Below are 17,524 nucleotides of genomic sequence, written 5' to 3' on the forward strand. Positions count from 1 at the left end.
TGAAGGTTAGGTTGCATGGGATCCAGGGAAAGGTAACTAATTGGATTCAAAATTGGCTCAAATGGTAGGAAGCAGAGGGCGATGGATGAAGGCTGCTTTTCAGACAGGAGGCCTGTGACTAGGTGTGACACAGGGGTCGGTGCTGGGACCTTTGTTATCTGTTATTTACATAAATGATCTGGATGTGAATGTACGAGGCATTATTGGCAAGTTTGCACATGATACAAAATTAGAAGGTATCGATGATGGAGAAGAAGGATATTAAAAATTACACAGATCTTGATCAGACAAGGGAATGGGCTGAGGACAGGCAAATGCAATTCAGCACAGGTAAGGATGAGGTGTAAGGTAAGGAAAGTCAAACCAAGGTAGGACTTTTACAGTAAATGGTAAGGAATATTGTGGAACAGAGGGGCCTAGGAATACAAGGACACAATTTGCTGAAAATGCCATCACTGGTGGGTGGGGTGGTGAAAAAACCATTTAGCATGTCGGCTTTCATCAGTTGAAGTACTGAGCATAGGAGTTGGGACTTTATGTTCCACTTGCACAAGTCATTGGGGAGGCCGTACATGGGAGTACTGAGTACAGTTTTGGTCATCATGCTATAGGAAAGACATCGTTAAACTGGAAAGTGTAGCAAGATTTATGAGAATGTTGCCTGGACTTGTCAGCCTGAGTAATAGGGAGGGGTTGGCCAGGATAGGACTTTATTCTTTGGTACGTAGGAGAACGAGGGGTGACCTCATTGAGGTGTATAAAAAAATCAGGAGGGGCATGGGCAGGACGAATACATAAAGTCCTTCTCCCAGGGATGGGGAACTAAAAACTAGACGGTGTAGGTTTAAGGTGAGAGGGAAAGATTTAAGAAGGACCTGCGGGAGATTTCTTCACAGAGTGGTGCATACATGGAATGGGCTGCCAGAGAACGCAGTTGAGGCAAGTACATTCCAAATAATCATTTGGATAGGTACACGGATAAGAAGGGCTAAGAGGGATATGGAACAGATGTAGACAATTGGAATTAGCTGAGTGGGCACCATAGTCAATATGCTTCGAAGGGCCTGTTTACATGCTGTATTGCTCTTTGACTCTAATTGTATGATCAAGAAGTTTGCGGATGACCGAAAAATTGGCTTGGTGTCATATAATGAGAAGGATAGCTACAAAGTGCAGGAGGTTCCATGTCCATAGATCCCTCAAAGTTGCCACCCATGTTGACAGGATAGTTAAGGTGGCATACGGTGTGTTGGCTTTCATTGGCAGGGAAACTGAGTTTAAGAGCCGCGAGGTTATGCTGCGGCTCTATAAAACCCTGGTTAGACCACACTTGGAATAGTGTGTTCGGTTCTGGTAACCTCATTATAGGATGTGGAAGCTTCAGAGAGGGTGCAGAGGAGATTTACCAGGATGCTGCCTGGACTGGAGGGCAGGTCTTATGCAGAAAGGTTGAGGGAGCTAAGGCTTTGCTCATTGGAGCAAAGAAGGATGAGAGATGACTTGATAGATATTTACAAGATGACGAGAGGCAGAGAGTGGATAGCCAGAGACTTGTTCCCCACGGTGGAAATGATTATTACGAGGGGGCATAATTTTAAGGTGATTGGAGGAAGATATAGGGGAGATATCAGAGGTAGGTTCTTTACATAGATGGTAGGTGCGTGGAATATGGTGGCCACGTTGATAGTGGATTCAAAAACATTAGGGACATTTAAACGACTTTGGATAAGCACATGATAGTAAAATGTAGGGTATGCAAGGTAGTTTGATCTTAGAGTAGGATAATAAGTTGGCACAACATGAACTGAAGGACCTGTACTGTGCTATACTGTTCTATGTTACCTTCAAACTGTTCAAAGGGCAGTATAGAAGTAAATGGAAGTTAACCTGGTGAAGTGTGAGTTAATGCACATAGGAAGGGCTAACAAGGCAAGAGATTATACCAAAAATGGTAGCACCCTAGAAAGGACTAAAAATCATGAGGATCTTGGTGTGCATAGCCCAGGTCTCTAAAGACAGCAAGGCAGGTAGATAAGATAGTTGAGGCAACACGCAGCACACTTGCTAAGAATACAAAAGCAAACAAGTTGTGTTGGATTAGTACAAAATGCTGAATAGGTCACAACTGGAGTGCGGTGTGCACTCTCTGGTCACCACATTTTAAATAAATATGCATTTACCTGATATAATATTGATGGTTGGGCCAGCATTGAGAAACTGGGAGTGACCTGCCTTCTTGAACTGCTGCAGTCTATTTGCTGTTGGTAAACCCGCAATGCTGTTAGGGAAGGAGTTCCAGGATTTTGACCCAGGGACAGTGAGGATGCAGTAATACATTTCAAAGTCAGGATAGTCAGCAGCTTGGAAGGGAACTTGCAGGTGGTGTGTTTTCATGCATCTGCTGCCCTTATCCTTCTGGACGGAAGTGGTAATGGGTTTAGAAGGTGCTATCTAAGGAGACTTGGTGACATTCCTCGTACGTTAAGCTTTTCATTCCCTTGCCATTCTTGTGAACCTCCTCTGAACCCACTCCAGGACCAGCATCTTTCCTGAGATATAGGGCCCAAATCTGCGCACAATACTCTAAAACATAGTCTGACCAGAGCTTTATAGAGCCTCAAGTCCATCCCTACTTTTATATTCAAGTCCCCTCAAAATAAATGCTAAAGTTGCACTTGCCTTCCTAACTACTGACTCAACTTGCAAATTTACCTTGAGAGAATCCTGCACTAGAACTCCCAAGTCCCTTTGCACTTAAGATTTCTGAATTTTCTCCCCGTTTAGAAATTATGCTTTAACTCCTCTTACCAAAGTGCACGACCTCACATTTACCCACATTGTACTCCATCTACCACTTCTTTGCCCACTCTCCTAATCTGTCCAAATCATTCTGCAGCATCACCACCTCCTCGATAGTACCCTTGTACCATCTGCAAACTTAGCCAGAATGCCCTCAGTTCCACCATCTAGATCATTAATGTACAAACTGAAAAGTTGTGGTCCCAACACTGACCCTAGTGAAACATTACTTGTCACCAGCTGCCATCCTGCGAAAGACCCTTTTAACCCCACTCTCTGCTTTCTGCCAGACAGCCAATCTTCTATCCATGCTAACACCGTGGGCCTGATCTTACTCAGCAGCCTCCTGTGCGACACCTTGTCAAAAACCTTCTTTAAGTCCAGATAGATAACATCCTTCTCCTTGGTCTAACCTGCTTGTTACTTCCTCAAAGAATTCTAACAGATGTGTCAGGCATGACCTCCCCTTGTTGAAGCCATGCTGACTTGGCCCTATTTTACCATGTACTTCTAAATATGCAGAAATCTCATCCTTCACAATGCACTTTAAAATCTTACCCACAAACGAGGTTAGGCTAATCAACTATAATTTTCTATCTTTTGCGTTACTCCCTTTTTAAACTGGGGCGTCATGTTAGCCATCTTCCAGTTATGTGGGACCTTCCCTGGCTCTAGCGATTTCCTGATAGTGGAGGCGTTGGTGGTGATCTCTCTCTTCCACTTTCTCCTTAAGAACTCTGGGGTGTAGTCCATCAGGTCCTGGTTATTTACCCACCTTCAGGCCATTCTGTTTTTCTAGCATCTTCTTCTTGGTGATGGCCACCATACTCAGCCCTGCCCCAGACTCTTTCAAATTTTTGGGATATTACTCATGTCTTCCACTGTGAAGGTTAATGAAAAGTAATTATTCAGGTCCTCAGCTATTTCCTTGCTCCTCACTACTATCTCTTCAGCAGTCCAATGTCCACATTTGCCCTTACATAGAAACTCTCCGTCCTCCTTTATATTGCTGGCTAGCTTACCTTCATTTTGTTTTTTTTCCTGTTGCTCTCTTTTGGTCTTTGTAAGCTTCTCAATCCTCTGGTTTTCCACTGCCCTTCACCACATTTATATGCTTTCTCTTTTGCTTTTGTGCTATCCCTAAGTTCCCTAGTTAGCCATGGCATTGCCTTATCATCCTTGTACCATGCTTCTCCTTCCTTGGGATGAATTTTTTGCTGTGTCTCCTGAATTACTCCTAGAAATTCCTGCTATTAAACATTAGTGTTAGAGGGAGCAGATGATTCCAGATGTCATGTCAACTAAGCAGGCTGCTTTGTCCTGGATGGTGTCAATTTTCTTGAGTGCTGTTGGAGCTGCATCCTTCCAGGCAAATGGGGAGTATTCCAACACAGTTCTAACTTGTATCTTGTAGATGAAGAACAGGATTTTGGGTGTCAGCATGTGAGTTACTCACTGCAGAATTCCTAGTCTCTGACCTGTTCTTGTAGCCACATCATTTATATGATCATTTCAGTTCTGGTAAATGGTGAGTCCAGGATGTCGATACTAGGTGATTCAGCAATGATAGCACTGTTGAATCTCAAGGGACCATGGTTCGATTCTCTCTTTGGAAATGGCCTTTGCCTGACAAAAAACTGAATGTTGCTAGCCCAAGCCTAGGTATTTTTTTAGGTTGTGCTGCATTTGGGCACAGACGACTTCAGTATCTGAGGAGTCGCAAATGATTCTGGACATTGTGCAATCATCAGCAGTCATCCCTATTTCTGAACGTTATGATGAGGGGGCAAGGATATCGACAAAGCAGCTGAAGGTGGTTGGGCCAAGGACACTATCATAAGGAGCTCCTGCGGAGCCGTCCTGGACTGAGATGACGGACCTTCGATCGCCACAATCATCTTCCCTCCTGCTAGGTACAACTCCAACTAGTCGACAGTTTATCTCCCTACCTCGAGTCCCATTGACTCTAGTTTTACTCCTTGATGCCATGTTTGGTCGAATGCAGCCATGATGTCAATTCCAAAAATGATATGAATATACTAGAGAGGGTGCAGAGGATATTTAACACAAATGCTGTCAGCACCAGAGGGTCTGAGATATGAGGAAAGATTGAATTAGCTCGGTTTGTTTTCCTTGGAACAGCAAAGGTTGAGAGGGGACCTGATACAGGTACATAATATCATAATATACAGATAAGATAAATAGCAAGACACTTACTCCATTAGTAGAGGGACTAATAACCAGAGGGCACAGATTCAAGGGACAAGAGATAACAGTTATTAAAAAGACAGACATTCAGGAGAATTCTTTTCACACGAAGGGTGGTTAGAGTCTGGAACTTACTACCTGAAAAGGAAGTTGAGTCAGAAACTTTTGTAACATTTAAGCAGTCTTTAGGCATTCACTTGCACTGTCACAGTCTCCAAGGCAACAGAACCAAAAACTGGAAAATGGGATTACAGTAACCAGATCTTTGTTGACTGGCTCTGACATGGGGACTGAATGGCCTCCTCCAGTGCTGTAAATAACTATGAGCCAATGAGAGGGGCTTCAGAAGGGCTCAGTATCCAGTTAATGAGTCTGAGACAACTGCATGAGAAAACTCACCATGTCTCACAGACAGAAGTCCCCTGTGAAACTTGACCAAGCTGATTTCTGGCAGAAAATACGCCAGTATTTCCAAAGCCGTTGAAACCATGAAAATAGAGCACAGTATGGAACTGGTTTGGGATAAATAATGCAAGTTGTTAGGCTCATGTTGTCTATTCCTCCAAGGATGAAGGCCATTCCAGCATTTGAGCAAGCTGCCACTCTGATATAGAGTGTGTGTTTCACTGAAGGAGATGTTCCCTTTCAAATGAGGCAGTAGATTCTGGCTATGTTTGTTAGTTAGTGTGAATACAAGTGATCCCAAGGTACAACCAAGAAGAGCAGGGATTCTTCCACAATTGCTCATTTGATTTATAGCTATGTGCTAATTATCTGCTGGGTTACCTAGGCAACAACAGTGCTTACACTTCTTACAAAAACGTTTCAACCAGTTAGTGACTTTTGACAATCAGAACATGAATTTATATTAGACGGGTAGCACAGGGGCTAGCACCATTATGTCACAGCGGCGATCCAGGTTCGATTCCACCCTCAAGTGACTGTCTGTGTGGATTTTGCGTGGATTTCCTCCAGGTGCTTTGGTTTCCTCCCACAGTCCAAAAATGTGCAGCTTAGGTGGACTGGCCATGCTAAATTTCCATAGTGTCCAGGGATGTGCAGGTTAGGTGGACTAGCCACAGGAAAAGTGGGGTTATAGGGATAGGGCTGGATGATCTTCAGTGGGTCAGTGCAAACTTGATGGGCCTAATAGCCTCTTTCTGCACTACAGGAATTCTGAGATTCTATGACCACACAGACTGCTAGTTATTTAACATTAATGCTCTCATCAGCCACGTTATACCATACTCGCTAGCATCTTACTCTGCAGGACAAGGTAGTGGACAAGGAGAGGCAGCAAGATCTAATCAACAGGGAACATGCACAGCTACGTGCAATCAACCCTATGGAGATGCTACTTGATATCATTTCTAAGGCCATGGCCAGCAAGCAGGCTGAAACCAAAGAAGATGAGAATATCCTCAAATCTAACCCTTCTTCTAACCTTTCACGCCTTCCTCATTCCACAATTAATTTCCAAGCTACAGGCAGTGTGACATTCGTCTGCGCCCCACCACTCCAGTGCACACATATTTTCACACTTCTCCTTGCTTATACCAAAGAACTCCTGCCGTTCCTCATTCACCAGTTAAGATACGAAAAGGTGATCTTGGGAAGCGTATAAAGGACTATTGAACGCATGATGAAACTATAGGCCTGAATGTGCTGCAACGGTAGGAGGGAGAAAGTTTAACACAGGCGTCCAGTTCTCCCAAGGTCATGTTTTCACATGAGCACTTGGTATAATCACGTTCCCCTCCCAGTGTATCTTTAGTTGCCTCAAACAATTTGTTCCATTCACACTATTTCAACATTATTTAGTTTCAAAATGATTACAAGATAAGGTTATCCCACCATAAAACTGAAGTATAGGCTAACAGAATATAAGATCATCCAGGTAAGTGTGCTTTCTTCACTTTCTCTTTTGATGACCTTGATAGAAAAGTTAAGCCAACTGGTTCCTTCATCTCAGAACTTACCTGCAGCTCCATTTGCATTTCCAACAGCCACCAGAGCACTGACAGATCTCTTCCTTCCTTCTTTTGCTGTCATATTGAAGACACTTTTAACCTGTCAAAAAAGAATAAGGTTGATTAAATATTAAAGGCAAGCTGCACAATATCTTTGCACCAGAAAATGCTAGGTAAGTCAAGACAAAAACTAAAGCTCCCAAGAACGCACTGCCTTAAGCAAAAAAAATCATTTTTCATGACGTAATTCTACATTGTGTTTAAAGTGCTTTTAACAAATATTCTGGAGGTTTTGTGCCCTTTGTATGTAGAGTTTTTGTTCAAGGAGTCCCTTCATCTCAGCTTTGCATTCAACTCACTCACCAAAAGCATTGCAACACATTTAATTGCAGGCTGCTGTCATTAAATCTATAAATGACACTGACATTTGGCATTTACCGCTCATTGTATTAGCCAAAGATGTTCACACTTTTATAACCCACTGATTTCAGCTATTTTTGCAGACAGGATGAACTCCAGTTCACAAGGTTTTAAATGGTAAAAAATAGCAGCAAGCTGCCGTGCAGAGGGACTTGGCTGTCCTTGTGCATGAATCTCTAAAAGTAGGATTGCAGGTGCAGCAGGTAATTAAAAATGCAAATGGAATTTTGCCTGTCATTGCCAGAGGGGTGAAGTTTAAAAACAGGCAGGCTATGCTGCAACTGTGTAAGGTCCTGGTGAGGCCACACCTGGAGTACTGTGTGCAGTTTTTGTCCCCTTACTGGAGGAGGGATATACCAGCACTGGAGGGGGTGTAGAGGAGATTCACTTGGTTGATTTGAGAGTTGAGGGGTTTGGGTTATGAGGAGAGACTGAGTAGGCTGGGATTATACTCAGTGGAATTTAGAAGAATGAGGGGAGATCTTAAAAGAAATATATAAGATTATGAAAGGAATAGATAAGGTGGAGGCAGGGAGGTTGTTTCCACTAGCAGGTGAAACTAGGAATAGGAGACATAGCCTCAAAATAAGGGGAAGTAGACGCAGGACTGAGGTCAGGAGGAACTACTTCACCCAAAGGGTTGTGAATCTGTGGAATTACCTGCCCAGTGAAGTGGTTGAAGCTACTTCACTGAATGTTTTTACGGCAAGGCTAGATAATTCCTTTACCATTCAAAAACTTAAGAGTTATGGTGAGCAGGCGGGTAAGTGGAGCTGAGTCTCAAGGGGATCAGCCACGATCTTATTAAATGGCGGGGCAGGCTCGAGGGGCCAGATGACCTACTCCTGCTCCTAGTTCTTATGTTATGTTCTATTAGAATGTGGGAGCAACTCGTTGTCAATAGCTAAGAGAGTGGAGGGAAAGCAAAAGACCAAGTTCCTGGATGACCAATCACACAGGCAGCATGAAAAATTACAGCAGTTTTCATTCTTTCATTAAAATAAATTGCAACATGTGCAGACCTTGCCCTTGGCAAAAGTAATACTAAAACTTTACAGGTCACTTTTATAGCAGCTGAAGGGATTGATACATTTAGAGTAGAGAGAACATATTAATGGTGGGGCAAGGAAAGATGTTCAATTGAACTGGTAACACCAATCAGGCACGTCATACATTAGCTTGGGCTTTGAGGAAACAGTGAGGAAGCTTCAAAATGGCTTCAAGAAACTAGACTGGTTACTAAAATGCCAAATTAGTCGATAAAACATAGGAACAGAATTAGACCATTCAGCCCATTGACTCTGCTCTGACATTCAATCATGGCTGATATGTTTCTCAACTCCATTCACTTGCCTTCACACTAACTCACAGGGATAATGTTTCAAATTCTGTGGCCTTTTACGGTTCTGAAGAAGGGTCACTGGACTCGAAATATTGACTCCGCTCTCTCTCTACAGATGTTAGAACAGCTGAGTTTCTTCAGTAGATTTCTGTTAATGTAATACACTGAGGGCAAATGAACTAAGTATATACTCAATGCTAAGATACTAAATGACATTATCAGTAGGATCTTAGGCATTTTGAAAAGGTTCCTACCTGACTGTTTTTGAAAACAATCTTGCTATGGTTTTCTGCACCCTTTCCCTACCAAATCAAACTGAATATGCTGGAGAAACACAGCAGAACAAGTAGCATCAATGCAGGAGGGTGGAGTTAACATTTTGGACTAATGACCCTTTGACAGAACCAGTTTGGTCAGATAGATCCTGACCTATTATGATGTGCTAACACCATTTTGTTTTCATTTTAAATTCATTACCTGCAGTCTTTTAGAAATAAAAATAGAAATTGCTGTAAAAGCTCAGCAGGTCTGGTAGCATTTGTGGCAAGAAATCAGAGTTAACAAAGGGTCTGAGGGGTCTGGGTTCTGAGGAATGGTCATTGGGCCCAAAATGTTAACTCTGATTTCTCACCACCGATGCTGCCAGACATGCTGAGCTTTTCCGGTAATTTCTACTTTTGTTTCTAATTTTCAACATCCACAGTTCTTTTGCAATTTGTTTGTCAGTGAGTTCTCTATACCAAACAGTATTCAAAGCATGATCTGAACAGAGCAGAGTAAAATCTTACATAAACTTTGTGGGCTTGCTGTTCTGGTGATCATTAGATTCCCTACAGTGTGGAAACAGGCCCTTCGGCCCAACAAGTCCACACCACCCCTTGAAGCATCCCACCCAGAACCATCCCCCTATAACCCACACACCCCTGAACACTATGGGCAATTTAGCATGGCTGATCCACCACCTACACATGTTTGGACTGTGGGAGGAAACCAGAACACCCGGAGGAAACCCACACAGACACGGGGAGAATGTGCAAACTCCACACAGACAGAGTTACCCGAGGCTGGAAGTGAACCCGGGTCCCTGGCGCTGTGAGGCTGCAGTGCTAACCACTGAGCCACCGTGCCACCCCTCAGTTTTCTATTAGTTTTAGTAAATTGCTGTAAATGTATTAGAAGTGACATGTGAGTATTTTAATAAGCAAATTACCAAGCACTTTTTGACTAATAGACAACATATTTAAATTACAATGGTTAAATACATAACAACACTAAAATCCTTTGTTTTTCAGTATTCTCTGTTCCCAGTGACTTCGTTATTCGTCTTGCTCCAAATCTGATGAATCTTAGTTCCTCACAATAAATTAACTTTTGTGGGCCAAAAGTGAAACTTCAGCAGAGATACAAGCACCAACACTGGGCAAACCTTCTCAGCTCTTCCTCATTGTTTCTGGTTTCTTTGACCATTCTCTTATCAATGCTATATTCTAACCTACACTTTTGTGCCTGTTACTTGTGTACCTGAAAGTCAACCACATAATTGCTTAATTCTCAAAAACAAGCAAGTTTAATTTCACCCTACTTCTTAAACAATTATTCATGTACTAGTAAGGCTTAGAATGGATTCATAAACAAAATAGGCCAGATCTTGCTCTACACAAAATGGCTGCCATGCACATCCAAACAATTGTATTTATTGTAATAAGGTGATCTCAGATGCTGCTGATAAAGATTTTAAATGTTCTTTCATGGGATGTGGTTGACATCAGCAAAGCCAGAATGTTTTGGGCATCATCAGTTTCCACAAGTGAATGGATTTTTAAGTTATTTCAGAGGGCAGTTATGAGTCATGCAGACCAAACTAAGCAAAGGTGACAAATTTCTGTCTTGAAAGGATATTAGTGAACTGGACTAGGCTTCATGACAACTGATCATAATTTCATGGTCAGCATTACCAAGACTGGTTTTCAATATTATATATTAATTGGATTTAAATGCAAAGGTTGCCACAGTGAGATTCAGCAGCTGCCACATATTGAGGGGAATAGCCTCAGCCTTGGAATTACTTGTCTAGTGACTTTTCAACTGGGTCATAGTGTCCGTGATAAAGGTACGATAAATCCGCAAATTTTTATCTTATTTTGTGCCACTGATATTGGGCAATTATCACCAGCATGGACATCAAGGTTTAAAACATGCATACAATTAGGAAAAGGAGATGTCCACTTGGCCCCTTGAGCTTGCTACGTTATTTGGCAAGATTATGGCTGATTTGATTACTCCATATACACTTTAATCTTGACAAAATTTAACTCCTCGCTTATCAAGCGATTATGTCCACTTTAAAAATATTCAAAAAACTTTTGCTTCTGCCGCCTTTTGAAGAAGGATTTCTAAAGTCTCAATACTCCGAGAAGGAATTTCCCCACTGCTTGGCCTGAAATCATTGACTTCTTAGTTTAAAAAAAGTGACCCCCAGTTCTAGATTCTCCCACAGGAGAAAATATTCTTCCCCCATCCACCGTCTCAAGACCCTTTGTCTCAATCAAGTTAACTCTTACTCATACATAGATCCCTTAAAATGGCCACCCAAGTGGACAGGGTTGTTAAGAAAGCATATGGTGTTTTGGCTTTCATTAACAGGGGGATTGAGTTTAAGAGTCGTGAGATCTTGTTGCAGCTCTATAAAACTTTGGTTAGACCGCACTTGGAATACTGCGTCCAGTTCTGGGCGCCCTATTATAGGAAAGATGTGGATGCTTTGGAGAGGGTTCAGAGGAGGTTTACCAGGATGCTGCCTGGACTGGAGGGCTTATCTTATGAAGAGAGGTTGACTGAGCTCGGTCTCTTTTCATTGGAGAAAAGGAGGAGGAGAGGGGACCTAATTGAGGTATACAAGATAATGAGAGGCATAGATAGAGTCGATAGCCAGAGACTATTTCCCAGGGCAGAAATGGCTAGCACGAGGGGTCATAGTTTTAAGCTGGTTGGTGGAAAGTATAGAGGGGATGTCAGAGGCAGGTTCTTTACGCAGAGAGTTGTGAGAGCATGGAATGCGTTGCCAGCAGCAGTTGTGGAAGCAAGGTCATTGGGGTCATTTAAGAGACTGCTGGACATGCATATGGTCACAGAAATTTGAGGGTGCATCCATGAGGATCAATGGTCGGCACAACATTGTGGGCTGAAGGGCCTGTTCTGTGCTGTACTGTTCTATGTTCTATGTTCTATGTTCTATAATGCCAAGGCTTACAATCCAGGCCCGACCAACCTTTCCTCATAAGGTAACCTGTTCATACCAGATATTAATGCAGTAAAATCATCTGCAACCTCTTCTAATACATTTATAGCCTTTCCCAAAAGGAGGGAAACCAACATGGAACACAGTACTCCGGATTTGATATCACTAATACCTTGTAGAAATAAAACGTATCTTTTGTATTTAAATCAGTTTACAATAAATAACATTGCATTAGCTTTCCTGATTACTTGCTGTACCAAAATACTGTGTTTTGTAATTAATGTACCAGGACATACAGATCCCTCTGCATTTCTCAGGTCAGTGATCTCTCATCATGGCAGCAGCTGATGCAATTACATTCAATGAATAAAACAACTTTACAAGTTAACTATGGTACTATGTACAGGTTTAGGAGGTGGGGGGGGAGGGGTGGTGGAGGAGGTGAGGTGGTTGGTTGGTACACAGTGCTATTAAGAAAAGGGTTTTGAGGATTTTGACCCATTGACAGTGAGAGAACAGTGACATATTGCCAAGTCAGGGTTATATTTGGTTTGGAGAGGATCGTATAGGTGGTTGTGCTTCCATGCATTTGTTGCTCATTCCTCTGAATGGTACATGTTGTGGGCTTGCAAAGTGCCGTTGAAGGAGAATAATCAACTTGCCGCACTGAATCTCACGGATGGTACATATGGCTGTCACCGAGTGTCGCTTAAGAGTCAACGTTGAAAGTGGTGAAGAAAATGGACTACTTTGTCCTGGATAGTGTTGAGCATCCTGAGTATTGTTGGAACCGCACTCACCCAGACAAGTGGAATGTACTCTTTTGCACTCCAAAACATGCTTCATAGATGAAGGACAGATTCTGGGGAGTCAAGAGGCAAGTTACTCATTGCATAATTCTTAGACTCTGACCTGTTCTTGTCACCACAGCATTTACAATGCTGCTATAGTCAGAGTCATACAGCATGGAAACAGATGCTTCAGTACAACCAGTCCACGCCAACTATAATCCCAAACTAAACTACTCCCACATGCGTGCACTCGGCCCATATCCCACTGAACAGTTCTTATTTATGTATTCATCTGAACATCTTTTAAATGTTGTAACTGAACCTCATCCACCACTTCCTCTGGAAATTCATAACCACTGTGTTAGATTTAAAAAAGACAAGGGGCTTTTTTTCTTTCTCCTCTCACTGTAAAAATTTGCTCCCTAGTCTCAAAATTCTCCCACTCTAAACGAAAAGACACCTGGCATTCACCTTATCTATGCCCCTCACGATTTAATAAACTTCTACAAGATTACCCCTTAACCTCCTTCGCTCCAGTGAAGAAGTCCCAGCCTATCCAATTTCACTTATAACTCAAATCCTCCATTCCCAACTACAGCCAGTTCAATAAATAGTATTTTCTGTTTTAAAATAAAGGCTCTGAACTTGACAATCACATTTTGTAGTCTACTTTCAAAATTAGTCATTCGCTGTTTGCCAACAGGCAAGACTTCAACACTAGCAGCAAGTTATCCAATCCGCCTAGGTAGTAAACAGAAATTCCTTGAAAATGGAAGATAACAGTGACAGTGACTTTTCCCATTTATTCCAATTGATTGTTAATCTATTCCAAGGAACAATGAGCAGGGTTACAGGGAGAAGGTAAAAGAATGGTATTAAGAGATTTGTTCATTTTCAGAACTGGTATTTTCAAGATGGTCTGAACGGACATCTCCACTGTTGTAACAATCCTGTTTAGGTTCTTGACAAAACTATCAGACCCTCTCTTTCATTTATCAGTCCAAAGTCATATTGATGGACATGTATAAGTGCATAAAACGACTGATTTTTAATCACAGCTTGAGTGACAGACATAAATGGTAGCTGCACTCCCCCTATCCACTGCGCAAACAATTTTACTTCATATCATCATGTCTCTGCTTACCAGATACTCTTAAATCTGCAACCTCTTTAACAGTAAGGATTCCATTTAATTGATTTCCTTAACTGACATCTTAAGATTTCCTGCTTTCAGAGATGACATTGAAAGCCAAAATACTGGACAACAGGAGTACTGTCTGTGCTCAACAAATTAAAATAAAAGCCTTCTCAGCTGAAATCCAAAGGCTGACTTCAAGGATTTTCAGCAAATGCGTGGATTCTGTAATTTACCAGCATACTACTACTATCCTGCAGTAACCTTTTAGCATTTTTGCTTGTTGTAAATGATCAAGGCTAGGAGCTATTCTCAATTCATCTTAACACACAATCAGTAACTGGTTGAGCACCCGAGTTTTCCAACTTGAATTTAGCTCTGTATCCTCCATGTAAAACATCCAGATACGAACGGTAATGAGTGTGCCTAGTGCATTCACTAATAAGGAATAAAACCTTGCAAGAATATTAGAACAATTTTCCTGGAAACTGCTATAAATTGGATATGCACAGTTCACTTGTATTTCATTTATATTACAGACCACAGAAGTTATAGTGACCCAGATTTTTCTATGTCTGTCAGGACAGATTTGCCAACAGTAATCCTCTTTCAAATTATCCACTACTTATTGGTATTCTGAAAACTTTGAATCTGGCTTGTTCTGAATGTGTATTATTGGAAGAAAATAAGGAGAAAACCAGTCAATGCAAAGGAGGGGATTTATGTGTGGAGTTGGAGAAAGTGGGCACTGTCATTAACAAATACCTTGCATCAGCATTCGCAAAGGAGAAGGACATGGTGGATGATGAGCCTAGGGAGGGGTATGTTGATATTTTAGTGCACGTCAATATGAAAAAGGTGGTGTTGGGTTTTTGAAAAGCATTAAGGTAAACAAGTCCACAGGATCTGATGGGCTCTATCCCAGATTGTGGAAGGAGGCAGATAAGGAAATTGCTCAGGACTGTTGACAAAATCTTTGAATCCTCTTTAGTCACAGAAGTGATTCCAGAGGACTGGAGAATAGCCAATGTTATTTCTTTGTTTAAAATGGAGAACAGGGATAATCTGGGAAACTGCAGGACAGTGAGCCTTACATCATTGGTAGGAGAAGATTCTTAAGGATAGGATTTACTCACATTTGGAAAAACATGGACCTACTTGTGACAGGCAGCATGGCTTTGTTCAGGGAGGGTTATGTATCACAAATTCCACTGAGTTTTTTGAGGAAATGACAAAGGTGAATGATGACAGCAGGGCAGTAGATGTTGTCTACATGGACTTAAGCGAGATGTTAACAAGGTCCCTCATGGTAGGCTGATATAAAGATGAAGTCATCTGGGATCTACGTTGAGCTGGGAGGATGGATGCAGATCTGGTTTAGTCATAGAAGTCAGAGTAGTGGTTGAAAGGCGCTTCCTCTGACTGGATAACTGTGACCAATGGTGTTCTGCAGGAATCATTGCTAAGGCCTCTGTGGTTTGTAATATTTATACATAATTTGGAGGAGAATGTAGGTGGCCTGACTAGTAAGTTTACAGATAACACAAAAGATTGGGAAAGCTGCTGATAATGAGGAGGATTGACAGGGGATACAGCAGGATGTATACAGCCTGAAGATGGAGAAATGGAAAATGGAGCCTAATTCTGACAAACATGAGGTAACATTTTGCAAGATCTAATGCAGGATAGAAGTATACAGTAAACGGCAGAAACCTTAGTAGCATCAACATACAGAGGGATCCAGGCATACATGTCCACAGTTCCCTGAAAGTGGCAACACAAGTGGATAAAGTGATCAAGAAAGCAAATGGCATACTTGCCTTCATCGGTCAGAGCACAGAATAAAAAAAAAACAAGTGGCAGGTCATGTTGCAGCTATTTAGAAATTTACATAAGCCACATTTGGAATATTGTGTACAGTTTTGGCTGCCACATCCAGAAGGATGTGGAGGCTTTGTAGAGCGTACAAAAATGGTTTAACGAGACATTGATAACAAAGTGTGAAGCTGGGTGAACATAGCAGGCCAAGCAGCATCTCAGGAGCACAAAAGCTGATGTTTCGGACCGAGACCCTTCATCAGAGAGGGGGATGGGGAGAGGGTTCTGGAATAAATAGAGAGAGGGGGAGGCGGACCGAAGATGGAGAGAAAAGAAGATAGGTGGACAGGAGAGTATAGGTGGGGAGGGGATAGGTCAGTCTGGGGAAGATGGACAGGTCAAGGAGGCGGGATGAGGTAGTAGGTGGGAAATGGAGGTGCGGCTTGAGGTGGGAGGAAGGGATGGGCAAGAGGAAGAACAGGTTAGAGAGGCAGGGAAGAGCTGGGCTGGTTTTGGGATGCAGTGGGGGGAGGGAACGAGCTGGGCTGGTTTCCCAGTTTAGGGGTAATGGCTTTGAGGACAGATTGGGCAAACTTGATTTATTTTCACATGAACATTGAGGGATGATAGCTGATCTGATAGACGTTCTCAACATTACGAGAGGCATAATTAGAATGGACAGTCAGAATCCTTTTCTCAGGGGAGAAATGTCAATTACTAGGGGATACAGGTTTAAGGTGGGGGGGGGGGGGTAAGTTTGATGGAGATGTTACACTAAGGGTGTCAAGTGCCTGAAACATGCCGCTAGAGGTGGTGTGGAAGCAGATACAATAATAATGTTTAACAGACATCTCAATTGATATTTGAATAGTCAGGGAATCGATCATGTCGAGATAAAATGTTTTTTGTTTAGAAAGGCATGTGGTGGCACAATCTTGGGGGTGCTGATGGGCCTGTTCCTGTGCTGTACTCTTCTTTGTTCTGTATAAAACTAAGACAATTGAAACATAGCTGTGACTTTGCATAAAAGCATGTTACTTCAAAACATTTCCACATTTGTTAGCCTGAATGTCCATTAGTTTGAGCCATAAAAACAAATCCATGACCTTTTGACCTAGGCCATATGGCTATTTTCCCTTCTAGTAGTGATTTCCAACAAACCCTGATCAAACCAAACATGGTTAAGCAAACGAAGAACTGAGCTAAGTCAAACTTTGACATCATTGTTAAATATCTCAACTTATAACTGGAAAGGACACAGAAATAAATGCCGTCAAGCCATCACATACTGAAAAGTGTACAAATGAGATTGCACATGGACAGGAATAGGCACCTTAACTATCCTCTTGTGAACGCCAGTTTGGAAATCTATGGCTTTACAAGAAATTAGTTCTTCAAAAGTAACTCACTGTAAGAACAAACATTACTGAAAGGCATTTTCAAGGCACTGTCATGCAAATACTTTTCGTTGTTTTAACTTTTGTTAGCTGCAAGCAGTCTTTTTGTACTTAAAACAACCATACTACTAAGCTTGCTCTTACGAAGTGAGCTCTACTATTGTGCACAGATACAGAACAAAAAAAATCATAGGTATGACCAAAAGAAGTTAGATAACTAGCAAAGTGGGTCACTTACATTTTACATACACACGGAAAAAGTACATTTGATAAATAATGGTGTAAGGCAATATTCTAAACTCAGTTTTCACTCTCACACCCGATGAGATTGTGGCAACCCAAAACTGGATTACTGCCTTGCCTGTATGTTTCAGGCTGTATTATTCTCCATATAATAGATAGTAGC

The 17,524-nt window shown here is 41.9% G+C and overlaps 1 protein-coding gene across 1 annotated transcript in view; it reads right to left on the reverse strand.

Moving 5' to 3' along the window:
• mrps5 (mitochondrial ribosomal protein S5) overlaps nucleotides 1–17,524 on the reverse strand; it is a 130,497-nt gene that overhangs the window by 23,106 nt on the left and 89,867 nt on the right. The window contains exon 6 of the mRNA XM_048531860.2: nucleotides 6,987–7,077. Coding sequence (XP_048387817.2) covers nucleotides 6,987–7,077 — 91 coding nt within the window. The remainder of the gene's footprint in view (nucleotides 1–6,986; nucleotides 7,078–17,524) is intronic.

The sequence above is a fragment of the Stegostoma tigrinum genome, chromosome 4 (genome assembly GCF_030684315.1).
Source record: "Stegostoma tigrinum isolate sSteTig4 chromosome 4, sSteTig4.hap1, whole genome shotgun sequence".
NCBI lineage: Eukaryota > Metazoa > Chordata > Chondrichthyes > Orectolobiformes > Stegostomatidae > Stegostoma > Stegostoma tigrinum.